General features: G+C 43.2%; 1 protein-coding gene across 11 annotated transcripts in view; it reads left to right on the top strand.

Moving 5' to 3' along the window:
* The window catches only part of LOC134735598 (uncharacterized), a 357,585-nt gene that overhangs the window by 30,281 nt on the left and 308,292 nt on the right, over positions 1–19,012 (top strand). For 10 of the 11 annotated variants that reach the window (XR_010118836.1, XR_010118840.1, XR_010118838.1 and 7 more), the window contains exon 2: positions 11,052–11,165. Coding sequence is in view for 2 of the 11 variants with exons in the window: in XM_063631295.1 (XP_063487365.1) it covers positions 11,052–11,165 (114 nt within the window). In the remaining 9 variants the exon portion in view is untranslated. Of the gene's footprint in view, positions 1–11,051; positions 11,166–14,499; positions 15,664–19,012 lie in introns of those variants that run through there. The other variant, XM_063631294.1, reaches the window with a different exon arrangement.

Here is a 19,012-nt window from a genome sequence, read left to right as displayed (position 1 = left end):
TGTCACAAGCTGCAGAGTCTGGCTGGTAGCTGAAGCTACTTGGAGGGCACCATTTTACCTCCCTAGGTATAAGGAAGAACCTAGCTCCAAGTGGGTTCCCTGCCTTTGACTATGGTCCCTGAGATGGCTCGAAACCTCGCTCCTCCGGAAGGGCCCCTTCTAGTATTCCCTTCCTTGGCATTGGAGAGCTGCTTGCTAAGGTTTAAGAGGTTTGATTTTAAAAGCCATATATCGAATTCCTCTCAAGTGCTAGGCCCTGTGCACAGCATCCCCAGGGGCCCTGTGGGCCACATGAAAAGGCCTGTGTGGGGCTTTAACCAGCTGATCTAACTCTTGTAATTGTGAGCTTTAAAGTAGACACTACTGAAAGATAAGGAAATTTATTTTATTTACAAAGCTTAATAATTTATACTCCAGTCACAAAGTCTGGGTGGGTGCATTCTCCCTGAGAACTGAACCAGTCTCCCCATGTTAAATAATGCAGGGAACAAACACTTTGCTGTCCTTGTGCTAAACAATTCTGGGAAGAATTGTTTATGTTTTTATACCTGATTTTATACCAAACAATCTTGGGACCAGAGAGAAATAACTTAGCTACTTCCTCCAGGAAATACCTGTTCCTGGAAGATAAGACTGTGAACCAAGATTAACAGCTTTCTCATCAATGCGGCTTTGAGACCCTCACCTCACCATGCCCATCAATCTCCAGCTGCTGTGTCAAAACTCAGCTCCATCCCAGTCAGTTCTCCACCTTGTAATTTTTGCCATAAAATCAACGAGCCTTGGCCTTAAAACCTTATAAATACTCTTCCCTGATTTTCCCTTTGAGACACCACTGAGACCATCAAGGTGGTGTCTCCCTTGCTTTGTTGAGTTGGATCCACATAGTTCTGCCTGATGGGTTTTCCTGGTGGGCATTAGGGGATTGACAGCTGACATCCATGCTCTATCTGACTCTGTTAGTGAGCCCCTCTTGACCTCTCTGACCCAAGGGCTGTTCTCTGGGCAGTGTGAACAGCTTCACCTGCACATGTGCGTGGGAATGCAATTAGGGGTCGGGGAAATCCCCATCAGGGCATGGGAGCTCACCTGATCCTGGAACACTCTGCCAGACAGCCCATGGCTCACTCCTTCACCCCTTCCTCTTGACTCAAATGTGACCTTCTCAGGGAGACCTATCCAGACCTCCCTTTTAAAAACTGAAAATCCAGGCTGGTCATGGTGCCTGATGCCTATAATCCAGTACTTTGGGAGGCTGAGGCGGGAGGATCACTTGAGCCTGGGGGTTCATTCTGGACAATATGGTGAGACCCAGACTGTATAAAAAAAAATTAGCCTGGCATGGTGGCATGTGCCTGTTGTCCCAGCTATTTGGGAGGCTGAGTTGGTAGGATTGCTTGGGGCCAGGAAGTTGATGCTGCACACTCTAGCCTGGGTGAAAGAATGAGACCCTGTCTCAAACAAACAAACAAAAAATAGCAACAACCAAAACCAGAAAGCAAAATGAAACAACAAACCCACAAAAACAAAAAATACTGAAAAATCGCCACCCACTCACATACCTTTAATATGCCCTGTCTTGCTTAGATTGATCTACTTTCTTTTCATTATATTTTAATAATTTATTTATATTTATTTTTTTTTTAGAGACAGAGTCTCACTTTGTCTCCTAGGCTGCAGTGCAGAGGTGTGATCATAGGTCACAGCAGCCTTGAACTCCTGGGTTCGAGGAATCCTCTCGCCTCAGCCTCCCAAGTAGCTGGGACTACAGGTAGGTTCCACCATGCCAGGCTAATTTTTAAAAAAGTTTTAGTAGAGATGATGTCTCAGCATCTTGCCCAGGTTGGATTCCAGCTCCTGGGGTTAAGTGATCCTCTGTCTGTGGCCTCCCAAAGTGCTGGGATTACAGGCATGAGCCACCACTCCCAGCGTATGTGTGTGTGTGTGTGTGTGTATGTATATATATATATATATATTTGTTTTTTTAGACAGAGTCTCCTGTGTCACCCAGGCTGGAATGCAATGGCATGCTCTCGGCTCACTGCAACCTCTGCCTCCCGGGTTCAAATAATTCTTCTGCCTCAGTCTCCCGAGTAACTGGAATTACAGGCACCTGCCATCATGCCTGGCTAATTTTTGTATTTTTGTAGAGATGGGGTTTCACCATGTTGGCCAGGCTGGTGTCGAACTCCTGACCTCAGGTGATTCACCTGCCTCGGCCTCTCAAAGTACTGGGATTACTGTGGCGTGAGCCACAGTGCCAGGCCACCCATTATATTTTTAATGGAAATGAAAATATTATTTGGTGGTGGTGCTCCCTCTCAAAGACATAGCCACTCAGTTTCTCAGTTAGTGGTTTGAAATACCAGACAAACATTAAAATTAACCAGGCAATTCCAAAAATACAGATGACTGGGTGTGACTTACAGAGATTCTAGTTTGGTGGACTTGGGTGGGATGGAGAACGATTATGTGTGCTTGTGTGTGTGTGTGTGTGTGTGTGTGTATATGTATATATATATGTATATATGTGTATATATGTATATATGTGTATATATGTATATATGCATATATATGCATATATATGCATATATGCATGTATGTATATATGTATATATGCATATATGCATGTATGTATATATGTATATATGCATATATGCATGTATGTATATATGTATATATGCATATATGTATGTATGCATATATGTATATATGCATATATGTATGTATGCATATATGCATGTATGCATATATGTATGTATGCATATATGTATGCATATATGTATGTATGCATATATGTATGCATATATGTATGTATGCATATATGTATGCATATATGTATGCATATATGTATGTATGCATATATGTATGCATATATGTATGTATGCATATATGTATGCATATATGTATGTATGCATATATGTATGTATATATGTATATATGCATATATGTATGTATGTATATATGTATATATGCATATATGTATGTATGTATATATACATACGTACATATATATGCATATATGTGTATGTATATATACATACATACTTATATATGCATATATGTATGTATGTATATATGTATGTATGTATATATACATACATACATATATATATATATAAAGCTATGTAGGTGATGAAACTGCGCAGCCGACTGACCTACCTACATGTAACCAACAACAAAGACAAATACAGTCCGCATGGACCAGAGCCATCATAAAAATGCACACCCCTTGGTCTAGTTATTTCACTTCTAGGAGTTTATTCAAAGGAGAAAATCCCACAGGTACATGAAATTCTATTCAACTAGAGTGTTCATTAAGTTTTGCTTATAAAGGGAAATCTAAGACTGAAAAAAATATATTAATATGTGTCAGAGACCTACACATTTACATTTCCTTTGTTTCAGATAGAATCAGATTTACCAACAAACATGTACCTCTATCCCAATGATGGCTCGCTGATGACAAAAACTGGAAACACCTTAGTGCTCACAATTAGGTTGGTTCAGTAGAAAGGCACTGCCTCCTTGAATGATACACCACTCCATCGTCTAAATGATGATAGAGATGAATATTTAATGGTGAGGGAACAGTCTTCGTGCTGTATTTTTTTTTCTTTTTTTTTTTGAGATGGAGTCTCACTCTGTCATCCAGGCTGGAGTGCAGTAATGCGATCCCACCTCCCAGGTTCAAGCGATTCTCCTGCCTCAGCCTCCTGAGTAGCTGGGATTACAGGCACCTGCCACCACGTCCAGCTAATTTTTGTATTTTTAGTAGAGATGGGGTTTTGTCCTGTTGGCCAGGCTGGTCTCGAGCTCCTGACCTCTGGTGATCCGCCTGCCTCAGCCTCCCAAAGTGCTGGGATTACAGGTGTAAGCCACCCTGCCCAGCCCTTCATGCTGTATTAAGTGAATAAAAATATAACTCTACTCACCAAATATTTATTGAGTATTTATTGTGTGTAGCCCAGGCTCTGTTCTAGGCTCTGGGAACACTTCAGTGAACACAGAAGTCAAAAGCCCTGACTGCATCATGAGGCTTACATTCCAGTGTGGGGAGAGAGCTAACCTTATGGTGTGTTCGAAGGTTAAACATATTATGGAAAAAAGTAGATAAGTCTAAGGAAGAGAGGACATATTAAGGGTGTGTGTTTGGATGGGTGGGGGATTTTCAGTGTTAGAAAGAAGGTCTGGATGGGCCTCACTGAGAAGGCTGTGTGTGAGTCACGAGTAAGGGGTGATGGAGTGAATTATGGACTGTCAGCAGTGTTGCAGGCAGAAGGAACAGCAGTGCAGAGCCGCTGGGGTGCAGAGTCCCTGGCACAGACAAGGACTAGCAAGAAGCCCTGGCAGGGCTGCAGTGGGGCGAAGGGAGGAGCGAGGTCAAAGAGATAAGGGGTGTACAGCTCACAGGGGTTCCTATTGGCTATTGCAGGGGATTCGGCTCTTAGTCTGAGGGACAAGGGGAGCCGCTGCAGGGTTTTAAGTAGAGGAACGACATAGTTACTTATGTTCTGAAATGATCATTCTGAAAGCTGTGTTTAAAATATTCTACTGCTGCACTGTCTACTTTGGTGGCCACTTGCCACTTGTGGCTACTGAGCACTTGGGTTGTGGCAAAGCCTGAGCTGAGATGTGCCATCAGTGTGAAATACACACTGGCTTTGTATTATAAGCACTTAGTGTGAAAAAATGTAGAACATTTTACTGATTTTTATACTGATTGCATGTTGAAATGGTAGTATTTTGGATATATTGGATTAAATAAAGAATATTGTTAAAATTAATTAATTTAGGTTTTTCCCCCTTTTGAATGTGGCTACTGGAATTTTCTTTAATGTTTTAATTTTTAAGTTTTTATAGCTCTGCAGAATCAACTTGAGGCTAGAAAATTTTAAATTACATATGTGGCAGCATTCTGTTTCCACTGGACAGCCATAATCTGTAGAGGACACTTGGGGAGGTGACCTGCAATTGTACAGAGAGGAATGGTAGTGGCTTGGGCAAGGGTAATAATGATTAAGGGGAGATTTGAGTAGGATTTATCTGGATGTATTTTGAATCAAGAAATGATGATGATTATTTTTTTGGACAGATAGAATGGGTGAAAGATAAAGATGAAGCCAGGATGATTCCAAGGTTTTGGACTGAGCACCTTGAAGGATTGAGATGGGAAAGATGGGGACGTTAAATGTGAGAAGTGCACCACAGAGCCAAGTGGAGGTGTTTTGTAGAGAGTTACAGAGGCAAGTCTGGAGTTCAGGGGAGAGGTCAAGGCTGGGGGCATAACCTGGGGAGAGAGCATAGAGACCTATTTAAAGCCATGGGTCTGGATAAGGAGCCTGAGAGAAGAGAAGAGAACCGAGGATTGAGACCTGGGTTCACCCCTCCAATTTTGGGAGGCTGGGAGAAGAACAGAAACCACAGAGGAAGTGGAGAGAGGTCCAGTGAGGTAGGAGGAAACCCGAAAGGCTGATGTCTTGGAAGTGCGGAGAAGAAAGTGCCTCCAGGAGGCAGGAGAGGGAAACTGAGGCAAATGCCATCAAGAAGGTAGTTAGGAAGAAGGCTGAGATTCAGCCCTCAGACTGAGCAGCATGGAGGCCACAGGTGATCTTGACAAGAGCCCTTTGGGGGAAGGTAGTGGTAAAAACCTGACTGGAGGAGTGGCTTGAGGAAGAGCAACCTCTCAGAAATTTGAGACAGTGAGTACTGCATTTTTTTTTTCCAAAGAGTATGAGTATAAAGGGAAAAAGAAGAATGTGAAGATAGAATTAGGATTAGGTCATACATCAAAACGTCAGCAATTGGCCAGGCATGGTGGCTCACACCTGTAATCCCAGCACTTTGGGAGGCTGAGGCTGGCAGATCACCTGAGGTCAGGAGTTCAAGACCAGCCTGGCCAACATGGCGAAACCCCGTCTCTACTAAACATACAAAAATTAGCCAGGTGTGGTGGCACATGCCTGTAATCCCAGCTAACCCTAGCTACTCAGGAGGCTGAGGCAGGAGAATCGCTTGAACCTGGGAGGCCGGAGTGGCAGTGAGCTGAGATCACGCCACTGCACTCCAGCCTGGGCAGCAGAGTGAGACTCCATCGCAAACCAAACCAAACCACACCAAAAAAACAAAAACAAAAACAAAAAGTCAGCAATTGGACCCCTAGGATTATAAATGTTATTTTTTGAAAAAAAAATTATTGTATTTTGCTGTAATGTTTTAAAATTACTTTAATATTTCAAAGAATGAGTTTGAACAAAATTTAAACAAAAAGTTATAAAGCCAACAGTGGAGTTAGTACAACTTCTTGTTAGCCAAACCCTCCAACTAGCTTAGCTCTTGAACAGAGAATCAACTGGGTTGGAAGGCTCCTCAGGGATGCTTTCATATTTTCCTTAAAATGTGTGGTCATGTCTCTTTACCTAAGATGAGATGCAATATTTATTTCTCCTTAAATTACTAGGATCCATTTCCTACTGGCCTGTCTCTAGAACAGACCTGAATTAATTGATCCACCACCTGTCGATGAAGGGCTTTTAAAAGGATCTTCTTACTCTTGAGTCTCTTAGAATGAAAGTCAAGAAGTTGACTGAATCAGGATTACTTCCTCATGACTGGTATTTAGGAAAGTATTTGGTGCAGCAAGTGTTTTTACTTGAGGAGTGCTTATTATTAACAGTAAAATAGTGGTAAGTGACTGTTCACTGAAGTGTTCACCAGGTGCCAGATTCCATGCGAAGGGCTTTACATACCTTTGTTCATATAATCAGCACAACAACCCTATGAGTTAGATGTTATTACTTGCATTTTAATGGCTAAGGCAGCTGAAGCTCAGAAATCACAGAAGTAGTGTGTGGCAAATCACGGACTCCAGCCAGGTTTGTCTGATCAAAACTCGATTCCTGTCCACTCTCAGGAGTGTGCCATACCAGGCGAAAGCTCCCACCTGCTCCAGGCCCTGCAGATTGCTTTCTAAGACAGGGAGAGAGGCCGTGTGGGGGCAGGGCCCTATGGTACCTCTTGGAAGATTTCCACCAAGGCTTCAGAATGAACAAAGATGGATTTTGTTACTGAAAGAGGAGCTTTTCCTACATTCTGAGCTTAAAAACTACTGAAGAAACCTAAGCAGTAACGTCTGTAACCCTGGCCTATGATAGGGTTTTGGCAAAACCAGACTCTAGTGTTCCTGTGGGTGGGTCAGAGCCCATTTATCTCTGTAGCAGAGGTAGTTACATTACAGTGATGAGAAGTGGTCTGAAACTCATCCTGATCATTTATCCACAAATTGCTCCAGTGGTCATTTTATTCCCCAAATAAAGGACCCTTGTACAACTGAATTCCATTATAAGTCCTTTGTTATTACGTGAACTTGACTATTTGGCCAGCCAGTAGCATCTCCATAGAGTATACACATTTTTTACAGTGAACTCAATAAATATAACAGACACTTCCTCCAGCCTTGATTCTTCATTATGAAGGGGCATAATAATAGCAACCCTCATAGGGTTGGAGCTATTGTCACTGCTTAGCACATTGACTAGCCTGTATTAAAGGCTCAGTAAATGTTAGCGGACATTAATAATAAATTCATATTAGAATACTACATAATTAGCATATCAAACACCATCCTGAATATCATACACTGCTTCTTTAGCTGAAATTACATTCTTTGTAGGCAAATTGTGCTTCTAGGATGTTTAATAGTTTTATTCTCTTAAGTAGGTAAATATTCTCTGTATAATTTCATTTACTCTGTAAGATGAGCTAGTAAGTTGTTTTGTCCCTAGATAGAGGCATTGATTTTGCATGCCTGAGTTCATGTGGACTCAAAATTAATGAAGAAAATCTGAATTGACAAAAAACTACTGTATGTTGCAGATTGCAAATTTACTTAGCCAGATGTGTATAGTTCTTTTATGTTGTCAACAAATAATCTAGTTTTTCTCTAACTTACAAGTTCTTCAAAGTTTAAAACAGCTTGACTTGATTAAATTGTTAGGTAATACATTCAAATATTTTAGGAAAAAAAGCGCAGTCTTTTTTTTTTTTTTTTGAGAAGGAGTCGTTTGCTCTGTCATCCAGGCTGGAGTGCAGTGGTGCGATCTTGGCTCACTACAACCTCCAACTCCTGGGTTCAAGCAATTCTTCTGTCTCAGCCTCCCGAGTAGCTAGGACTACAGGTGCATGCCACCATGCGCAGCTAATTTTTGTTTCATTAGTAGAGATGGGGTTTCACCATACTGGACAGGCTGGTCTGGAACTCCTGACCTTAGGTCATCCACCCATCTTGCCCTTCCAAAGTGCTGGGATTACAAGTGTGAGCCACTGTGCCCGGCCCAAGCTCAGTCCTTTTATCTCCACTCTCTTCCCCTCCCCTCTCTTCTCCAAGGTGGCATCTCTATCCTGCAGAGAAGGAAGGAGAGGGACTCTTGGATGGGCATTTGAGGTGGCAGCTTCCAAGAGTCCCTCATGGTGAGTAGGAGTGGCCCTCCAGCCTTTGGGGTCCCTGCCCTTCATCTGACACAATCCCTCACATCGAGGTCCTTATCAGCACGTCTCTGCTTCCTCTTTCTGTAATTCCCTGGCTGGGAGGGGTGGGCTTTCCCTTCCTTTTTCAGTTGCATCTCTCCCTTGTAGAAAAGGACTTAGACTGGTCTCCCAGCCCTGGTCCTTGATGCATCACATAGATTCTAAAGACACTTAGCAAATCCTTTCTGGTTTATGCAATGTCTGACCTTCTAGCTTACTGTCTTCTTAAAGAGATCATGGTCTAGCTGTCTTCCGCCCTGGAGCAATACGCCACATTCCAGGAAATAGGAGGTTGCATGTGGAAAAAGAAGAGGTGGGGTTAAAATGCCTTGATTTAATATTGGCAAAATATTATCCCGTAACTGTGTTTTGGAAATGAGTGCAAACCTGGCCATCTAAATGGCCGCATTAACTTGGGTAACTGCCATATGTAAATAACATGCAGAAGTGGAAGGATGGACCAGATGGTTAATAACGGATGTGGTGATGGAGTGCTGGAGGAATTAATGGTGAATAATGACTAGAATGCTAACTGATAGTATTTCTAACACCAGGAGTGACAGTGAACAAACTCGGTAATAATTAGAAAAGAAAGAACAACAAGAGGGTATGTCAAAGTTTGTGTTAACTGAAGTTCCCATATGGATCCAAGATTGCGGCAGTGATTATTTCTGCAACACGAGGACCATCTGTTTCCTCATAGCAGCATCATTTAACAGTGAGAGGACAGGGCCTCAGCCTTAAATTCTGGGAAAACAAGTAGCTAGAACTAATGAGAAGGGAAATGTTGATGTTAATATATGAGTTTATTTCCTGTTATTCAGATAGACTCGTACTCCAACTTCTCTACTGTCTTTATTCATACAACTCTGGTACCTTCTTCCCTCTTTTCCTTTCCCTCCCTGTTTCTTTTCCTTCCTTCTTTTTTCCCTTTCTGCCTCTTTCCCTTCTTCTTCTTTTATTCCTTTTTTTTTTTTTGAGCTGGAGTCTCACTCTGTCACCCAGGCTGGAGTGCAGTGGCGTGATCTTGGCTCACTGCTACCTCTGCCTCCTGGGTTCAAGTGATTCTTGTGCCTCAGCCTCCGGAGTAGCTGGAACTAGAGGCATGTGCCACCAGGTGCGGCTAATTTTTGTATTTTTAGTAGAGACAGGGTTTTGCCACATGGGCCAGGCTGGTTTCGAACCCGTGACCTCAGGTGATCTGCCCACCTCAGCCTCCCAAAGTGTTGGGATTACAGGTGTGAGCCACCGCACCTTGCCTCTCTCTTCCTCCTCCTCCTCCTCCTCCTCCTCCTCCTCATCTCCTCTCCTCCTCCTCCCCTCCTCCTTCTTCTTCTTCAAAAAAAAATCTGTCTTCTTCTGTCATTCAGTTACAAACCCACTGACTGCTCTAGCCCCACCAATCACTTTTCCTTTGGAATTCTTATTCCGGGTAGCCAGCACAATACAAGTTAGCATTTGACTTAACAGTGCTATATTCTGTCTTGTTAACAAAATTATTTCTTGTATATTAGAGCCATCTTCTCAATGGGATTATATATGCTCCCATGGTAAAGAATCTAGACATTTGCTGCTCTGTACTTACTGTCCTTCATTAGTGAATGTTAGCTTTATGACAGACTAATAATTATGAGAAAAACAGTAATAGTTATTTTATCAATACTGTGTTCTGAATAGTCGAGTGTAGAGATTTACTTTTGGTTTTGTTTAATGCCCGTTTGAAGAGCTTCCTGATGAAATGGGATGTGCTTGGCATTGTGCTTGGAGTTGTCATCGTCATTCTCATCATCCTCATCCTCATCCTCAAGCTTTCTAGGGGCCCCCAGATGTCATTCATCTTATTAGCATACAAAAGGCACTCTTATTACTACAGAAATTTCAAGGGTTTTAGGAGCTGTGTGCCAGGATTGAGGGACAGGATCAAATTTTTTATTATTATATCACAATATCACACATAGATATTACTTCTCCCATTTTGTAAATGAGAAAACAGGTGTCTAGAGAGCTTACTAACTCCATTTATTGTAATTGACTTATTCAGTAGTAATAGAGCACAAATTATGTCTCAAAAATATTTTGAAGTTCTACAAATATTATCTCATTTCATTCTCAAGACAATCTTAAGTGAGGTAAGGTTTCATTGTCCTCATTGCACAGATGAGAAAACTAAGAATCATGGAGAACTTAGTAACTTAACTACGGTTTCATGCAAGTCTACACACTAAAAGAATGGTGGAATTCAGTGAGTGAACTCAGTTCTGATTGACTTTGTATCCTGATGCTGCCCTAAGATGCTGGCAAGAGTAACTCTACCCCATGCTCCATGCTTACCACATACAAGAGGGCCTTGTAAATTCCTTGCAAATCAGAAACACACAACACAGATTTGGGAACACATGGACACCTCTGCCTCATGGAACTTAGCAGGGGCACAGAGTGACTTGTCTCCTTAAACATCCACTGTGTGACTAATACTGTTCCAGCCCCAGGGAAACATGTCTTCACATCTCTTCTTATTTCCTCAGAATAAAAGACAACTGTGTTGGAAGATTGCCAAGGTTTGTAGCTGTGCCACCGCAGACTTCAGAGATGAACACTGCCTTGGAGACGGGGAGGATTCAAGTTGCAGAAGCACTTAGGTAAAGGAAAAGAGAAGCTAATTAAGTTGTCAAAATTTTCCTTGAAGAAAGACTAATTAAATTGCCAGATTCTCTCTCTCAGAACACATGAAGACTGTAGAGTCTTGCAAAACAGAGTATCATTATCCACTAGTGCTAACATTCATTTTCCTACCTCATTTCACGTTCCAGTTGGAAGTACTCGCCAGTTAGGTCCATAGTCACAAACATTGCACTGATGGCTGGGGAACATTTTGCAAAATTGTATGTCTATAAGCCTAGACACAACACCATGAAGCATGGTACCTACTCATCACATTGACATTGAGGTGGACAGTGAATGCCAGAATCATGAATGGTTTTATGTTTAGATAACCAATTTAAAAGATTTAAACTTTCAAAAACTTAAAAAGAGCTTTTACAAAATACATTTGATTTTAAAAGTTGATAGTAATTATAACTTTACTTTGCCTTTAACTTTGATACATAATTTAGACTATTTTTGAAAAAAAACTTTTTGTAAAATTTAAGAAAAATAATTTTAATTTTTCATTGACACCTTTGAAGGAACGTTTAAATTTTGTATACAATTCCTTTTTTGTTGTTGTTGAGATGGGGTTTCACTCTTGTTGCCGAGGCTGGAGTGCGATGGTGTGATATTAGCTCACCGCAACCTCCGCCTCCTGGGTTCAAGTGATTCTCTTGCCTCAGCCTCCTGAGTAGCTGGGATTACAGGCACACACCACCACACCCAGCTAATTTTTGTATTTTTAGTAGAGACAGGGTTTCACCATGTTGGCCAGCGTGGTCTTGATCTCCTGACCTCGTGACCCACCTGCCTTGGCCTCCCAAAGTGCTGGGATTACAGGTGTGAGCCACCGCATGCGGCCCTATTTTGTTTTTTAATCTCTAATATCATTACTGACAATAGAATACAAATTATGGTTAAACTTTTAACAAAATTTATGATTTTAATGAAATGAAGGGATAAAAGCTTTCATGGAATAAACATGTAATAATATATTAATTAATTATTTTTTATCGTCAATCATCCAAACATTACCTACTCATCAGTAGAATACCCAGGAAGGCACAATCACTATGCTCAGCTGTCTTTGGCACCTTGCTAGTTTTAGTAACATAAAAGCCATAAGGTTACACATTTTGAAAGTTTGTTGCAGAGAAGGGTGTATTTATCAAGAGAGGAGGATAGAATGTATTTGATCAAGCAGTTTGTGAGCTTGATTTATATCTTTTAGATATTTGGACACATCGCATAATGGACCAAATTGTGTGCCCCCCTCCCCGCCCTGATTCATATGTTGAAGCCCGAATATGGCATGAGGGCTCCCAGCTGTACTTTTGCCCTGAGCCCTGCAAATGAACCTGTTAAGGGCAGCCTTGCTAAAAGCCAAGCTCTTTTACTTTGTTTTAAATAGACACATAATAATTTGTACATATTTATAGGATACAGTGTAATGTTTTGATGCATGTGTATGTCGTACAAGGATCAAATCAGGGTATTTAGCATATCCATCACCTCAAAAGACTTGTCATTTCTTTGTGGTGAGAACATTAAAAATGTTCTCTTCTAGCTATTTTGATATGCACAATATATTATTTTTAACTACAGTCACCTTACTGTGTGATAGAACACCAGAGCTCTTTTCTCCTATTTAACTTTGGACTGGTTGACCAACCTCTCCCTTCCCTCCATCTTCTCCGCCCCAGCCTCTCACAACCACTCTTCTACTTTCTGTTTCTATGAGATCAACATTTATAGATTCCACGTATGAGTGAGATCATGGCGTAATTGTCCTCTGTGCCTGGCTTATTTAACATCACGTCCTCTAGTTTCATCCATGTTGTCTCAAATGACAAGATTTCATTCTTTTTTATGGCTGAATAATATTCCATTGTATATATGTACCACATTCTTCCATAGATGGGCACTTAGGTTGCTTCTAAATCTTGTCTACCATGAATACTACAATAAACATGCTACAATGCTACAATGCTACAATAAACATGGGAGTGCTGATATCTCTATCATATGGTAGTTCTAGTTCCAATTATTATTATTATTATTTTTTGAGATGAAGTCTCACTCTTATCACCCAGGCTGGAGTGCAATGGCATGACCTAGGCTGGCTTACTGCAGCCTCTGCCTCCCAGGTTCGAGCAATTCTTGTGCCTCAGCCTCCTGAGTAGCTGGGATTACAGGCGCCCGCCACCGCACCCTCCTAATTTTTGCATTTTCAGTAGAGATGGCATTTCACCATGTTTGCCAGGCTGGTCTCGAACTCCTGACCTCAGGTGATCCACCCGCCTCGGCCACGCAAAGTGCTGGGATTATAGGTGTGAGCCACTGTGCCCAGCCCTATTTTCAGTATTTGAGGCACCTCCATGGTGTTCTCCATAATGGCTGTACTAATTTACATTCCCATCAACAATGTATAAGAATTCCCTTTTCTCTTCTAACAGGGGTGAGGTGATATCTCATTATGGCTTTGGTTTGCACTTCTCCACCATAGAAGAATTTTGGAAACACAGATATAACTTCCAAATTCATACGTGTTACTAGTTAGAAATCCAGGGTTCGAACAGGAGTCTGGCTCCTGAGCTTCTGCCTCAAAATGTGTTGCCAACCCTTTGCTAGGCTGTCAGCCTGGTTAAAGTGCATGTCACCTCTGCACCCTCTGTTAGGAAAACGAGGGTTAGAAAGGGGGATGGGGCAGGACTGGGGGCTTTGCCTGCTCTACCAATTAGGGGTATTTGGAAAAGAGATGGGAAGCACAAATGGATTTGCTGAGATCCTAACAAGACCCAGGATTCCTTCAGTGGCCTGACTGTTTACAGCAGGACTGTCCAGTAGAGATAGAATGTGAACTGCATATATAATTTTAAATTTTCTGGCCAGGTGTGGTGGCCTTGCTTGTAGTCCTAGCACTTTGGCAGGCCAATGTAGGCTGATTGCTTGAGCCCAGGAGGTCGTGACCAGCCTGGGCAAGATGGTGAGACCCCATCTCTATAAAAAATACAAAAATCAGCTGGGCATGGTGGCACATGCCTGTAGTAACAGGTACTCAGGAGGCTGAGGTGAGAGGATCCCTTGAGCCTGGGAGGTGGAGGTTGCAGTGAGCTGAGATTGCATCACTGCACTCCAGCCTGGGTGACAATCGGTTTCAAATTTTTTTTCTTTAGTAACTACATTAAGAAAATAAAAAGAAACAGGTAAAGTTAATTCTAATAATATATTTTATTTAACCCATCAAGTAATGACTGGAAAATTATTAATGAGGTATTTCATTTTTCTTACTTCACCTTACAAATCTGGGATGTATTTTACACTTAGAGTACATCTCGATGCCAACCAGCTACCTGTGAGCACTCAAGGGACACATGTGGTGAGCAGCGATCATGTCAGACAGTGCAAGTCTAGGTGTGCATTTGGACATCTGTATCTGAGCGGCCTTGGGGATTTATGACCCTCTGGGGACCAGGATTCCATCACTAGTTCTCAATGGCTCCACACCTAGCTGCATGGTCGATTAGTTCTCTTTTTCTGCTGGCATGAAGTCAAGTTCACAAGATGTGTGTGGCCACCCTGAATTTATTTCTCAGAGGATTTACAGATCCTACAAGATGACACACCTGGTGTGCAGTGCTCCAGCCCCAGCCAAGGAGGCAGTAAAAGTGTATCAAGAGATCCTTGGCCCACAGATTTTTGCCAACAAACCTTTCTCTATTTCTCAATGATGGCTATGGAATGGTAAAAGTTTGAAGATACCTTAATTTTCAGTTAGCTGGGTTATCTCAGAGAGATACTTTCCCTGGTGAGTGTTCTTAACACCTTCTTGAGTGGAAGGAAACAATGCTTTTGAAGTGACATTCCAGGATGAATTCCTTCTGCTGAGAGTGAACATTTTCACAGTCAAAGAAAGTGCCAGCAATTTGGATTTTGGACTTGACTGCTTGGGAGAAGGGTTCAGAATTTCAACCAGCAACACGCCAAATCCACCTGTGTCTCTCAGTGTTTGCGCACAGCCACTTTCTTTTATGCATTTAAATCCTGTCTCCCCACCCTTAAGCATTTCCTGTGGAATAACATTCCCTGAATCCTAGCTTAAAAATAAACATAGTGGTCAACAGCTGGCCTTTGCAGTCTGGCAGAATGTTTTGTTCTGTCACTTAATGGCTGGGTGATCATGGCAAGACATTTCCTCGTGGCAAAGAATAGGTGAAAAGGTATTTTCTCACATGTAAAATAAGCATAATTCCTGTATCCTAGGTTTTTGTGAGGATCAAAAGAAATAGTGCCCACAATGCACTTGGTGCAGTGACTGCCTGCATATAGGTAGGCAAATGTCGACTGCTACCGAAGTCTCTCTAGCCCTGGCATCTGCCTGGTTGACCAACTGTAGGCTGATGCCTAAATCTGATGCTTTGTATAGAGAGTGGCTTGATTCCTAAGTAAAGGCCTTGACATGCAGAAGTTTGATTGTCTTCTCTGTGGAGACCAGAGGTTCTCACACAGTGAGCCGGTGCTGGGCTCACCACCCCTTGCTGAAGTTTTTTGTTGTTATTGTATGTTTTTTTTTTTTGAGACGGAGCCTCAATCTGTCATCCAGGCTGGAGTGCAGTGGCACGATCTTGGCTCACTGCAACCTCAGTCTCCTGGGTTCAAGCAATTCTCCTGCCTCAGCCTCCCGAGTAGCTGGGATTACAGGCATGGGCCAGCATGCCCAGATAACTTTTATATTTTTAGTAGAGACGAGGTTTCACCACGTTGGCCAGGCTGGTCTGGAACTCCTGACTTCAGGTGATCCACTTGCCTTGGCCTCCCAGTGCTGGGATTACAGACATGAGTCACCATGCCCGGCCCTTGCTGAGTATTTATTTTTTCACTCTTGATTCTTTCTTCTTCTACTTCTCTTCACTACTTTCACTTCACTTTTTCTTTCTGGTTCTTTTCTAGCTTGTGACCTGGGGATGCTGGTGCCCTGTATGTGCATGGCTTGTCTCAGGCAAGGTCTGAGAAGCAGTTCTTTTAAGCAGGCTCCTCAGCACACCTGTTTCCTTTCTTGTGGGTGACAGCTGTGCCGTAATCCTGAGGTTAGAGCTGGGAACCTCCAATCATCGCACTCGGCTCAGTGTGGGTTTCCCATAAATGGCCTCTGATGATGTGCTGGAGGGAGATAATTAATGCCTGGGATGCCGTATTTATACATTTGGTGCAGAGCTCACCCACCCACCTCCATCCTGGGAACCAGCCTGGCCTCCAGCCTATCGGAGAGGCTGTGTAGCTGCCACTTCACAGGGATACCTGTGGCCCATGTATGGCAGGGTGAGAGGGGGGCTGCTGTGTGGGAGACACAGTGGGAAAGGCCACCAGACAGTCATCTCAGGGAGACCACAGGTAACTGGGCGGCTGGGCAGATGGCGTGGGCAGCAGGGCTGCGGAGCTGAGGCCCAACGGGGAAGAAGAGATCAGAGCCAGGCATGGGAGTGGGACACAAAGGCCAACAGTCAGACTGCAGCCAGTGGCCAGAAGTCAGGGGGCAGCTGGGAGTCGGGGAGCCCTCAAGACCTAGAGGCAAGGGGAGCCAGTGGGCACAGGTCAGGAGTGTAACTGGACATCAACAGCTCATCAACCTCTTCCTCAGTTGGGTGGTCCCTGCGTGCCTCCTGCTGTGGGAGCTGCCGATGGTAGCATGTGGCAGATAGGGCAAGAAGGTGGGTGGGGGTACTGGGTTGAGAGGTGTGGGATCTGGGGTAAGGGCAGAGTTTGACATTTTGTCAGAAGTCGTGGTACTAGGTGTTGTTATGAACTGCCCCCAATTTATATGTTGAAGCCCTAACCCCAAATGTGACTCTATTAACGTTAAGTGAGTCATCAGGGTGGAGCCCTGACCCATCAGGACTGGTGTTCTTAAGAGAAGAGGCAGAGAGAGAGAACTTCCTTGCTCTCCGGGCCGTGTGAAGGCGTGCTGACGAGGTGGCTGTCTGCAGCGTGGAAGAGGGCCCTGCAGAACTTGACCATGCTGGAACGCTGATCTCAGGCTCCAGCCTCCAGAACTGTGAGGAAATAAATCCCAGCTGTTTAAGCCACTCAGACTGTGGTATTTTGTTATGGCAGCCTGAGCTGACAAAGACAGTTGTTAAGGTTTGATTTGGGGGGAGTGTGGGGAAGGGAACATGTACTTTGAGAGGCGGGTAGTTTTGGGTCTGAATCTGGCTTTGTGATTACCAACCTATGTGGCCCTCAGCAGCCTACTGACATTCTTTGAGTGTCTGTTTGCACCAACTGAAAGGGGCCATGAGATGCACCTCTTTGGGGTGTCAGGAGGATTTAAGACGATGAGAAAGTATGGAATGGCAAGATAATTTCAGATATGTGATAACTGCTTTAAAAAGTTGTTTTTCACTTAAGTCATTGAAGAAGCTTTTGCTGAAGAGGTGATGTGGTCCTATGTGGCAATCTATAATGTTGCCCACTACAGATGACCTGGCTGGAAACAGAGCCTGGAATGGGCTTGAGGTGGCATGTGCACACTGGGCACACATGCGTGTACTCACACCTTCTGGCTTTGTTCTCTGCCTCACTTTACGGGTGCCAGGGATCTGCCCTAAGATGAAGCGGGCTACAGTGAAGACGAGGAAGGGAGTCAGAGATCATCACCTGGCCCCATGGTTGCGAAGGGAAGGACAGAGACAGCTCCTCACTGATTTCTTGCTTTCCATGTAGTCACAGAATAGGAATTTGTGACTTTGGGGTCGTAAATAGCCGCCACTTGCTAGCCCCAACCTCTGTACCTAATCCTTGAGACCTGAGCTGTTCAGCTTACCTCGTGTGTTTCCTGAGCCCCTGAGATGTGGATGGTCTCAGCTGGGATATGCTGTAAGTGTAAACTATATGCTGGATTTTAAAGACTTTGAAAAAATGAAGATAAAGTATCTCGTAAATAATTTAGAACATTGACTGCATATTGAAATGATCATATCTGAGATCATATTTGAAATGATCACATTTGAGTTAAATAAAATATATTATTAAAACTATTTCTCCCAGTTTCTTTTTACTTTTTAAAAGTGGTGCCTAGGAAATTGAAAATCACATATATAACTCATATTATTTTTCTATTGGTCGGCACTGCTTTACAGCAAAATTCAGGTGATAAAGAGAAAGAATTATTAATACTGAGACCTGGACCTGACCTTAACTCCTAACCAATGTCAGACTTTGGAAAATGTAGCTTGTGAGCATATCTGCTAAGCTGCAGCTTTTTCACATGTTGGCCAACTCATTCCCAAAGTATTAAAAATGCTGGCCAGTTTTTGGCCACTCTTTGGAAGAGTGCTTGGAAGTCTAGGAGGAGGCAGGCTGGTGTTGCCCCACCTCACGCCGTGCAGGTAGTGGCCTCATGGCAGCAGTGTGGCTGCTTGACACGCAAAGCATGCAGTGGTGGGTACTGCAAGCATGAGATGAACCAGCTGTGAAGCATCACCACACACAGGAGCAGGAGCAGAAGGTGGCCAGGGAATTTGGACAGGAGAATTCCAGAGAAGGCTGGAGCCCGTGGCTGGGCAGAGACATGCCAGATTAAAGAATCCTGCTCAGTCTCTTGGAGAAGATGTGCTGGGAGAGCCAGACTGTGCCAAAGTGATGGAGAATCTCAGAGGCACCAACACCCTTGAGGAACTTTGATCCATTTCGGGAACTAAGACTTGGATTTGAATCCCGCTCACCTTGTGCTTGCTGTGGGAATGTATCCCCAAGCTTCAGTTTCTTATCTGTAAAATGGTCATGAACACATGCTGGGCTGCTCTGAAGACTGGCTGATGTGGGCCTGGAAAGCTGAGGGCAT

Source organism: Symphalangus syndactylus, chromosome 22 (assembly GCF_028878055.3).
Source record: "Symphalangus syndactylus isolate Jambi chromosome 22, NHGRI_mSymSyn1-v2.1_pri, whole genome shotgun sequence".
NCBI classification, from domain to species: Eukaryota; Metazoa; Chordata; class Mammalia; order Primates; family Hylobatidae; genus Symphalangus; species Symphalangus syndactylus.
Note: the sequence above shows the minus strand (reverse complement) of the source record. Positions and strands in the feature narration are given on the sequence as shown.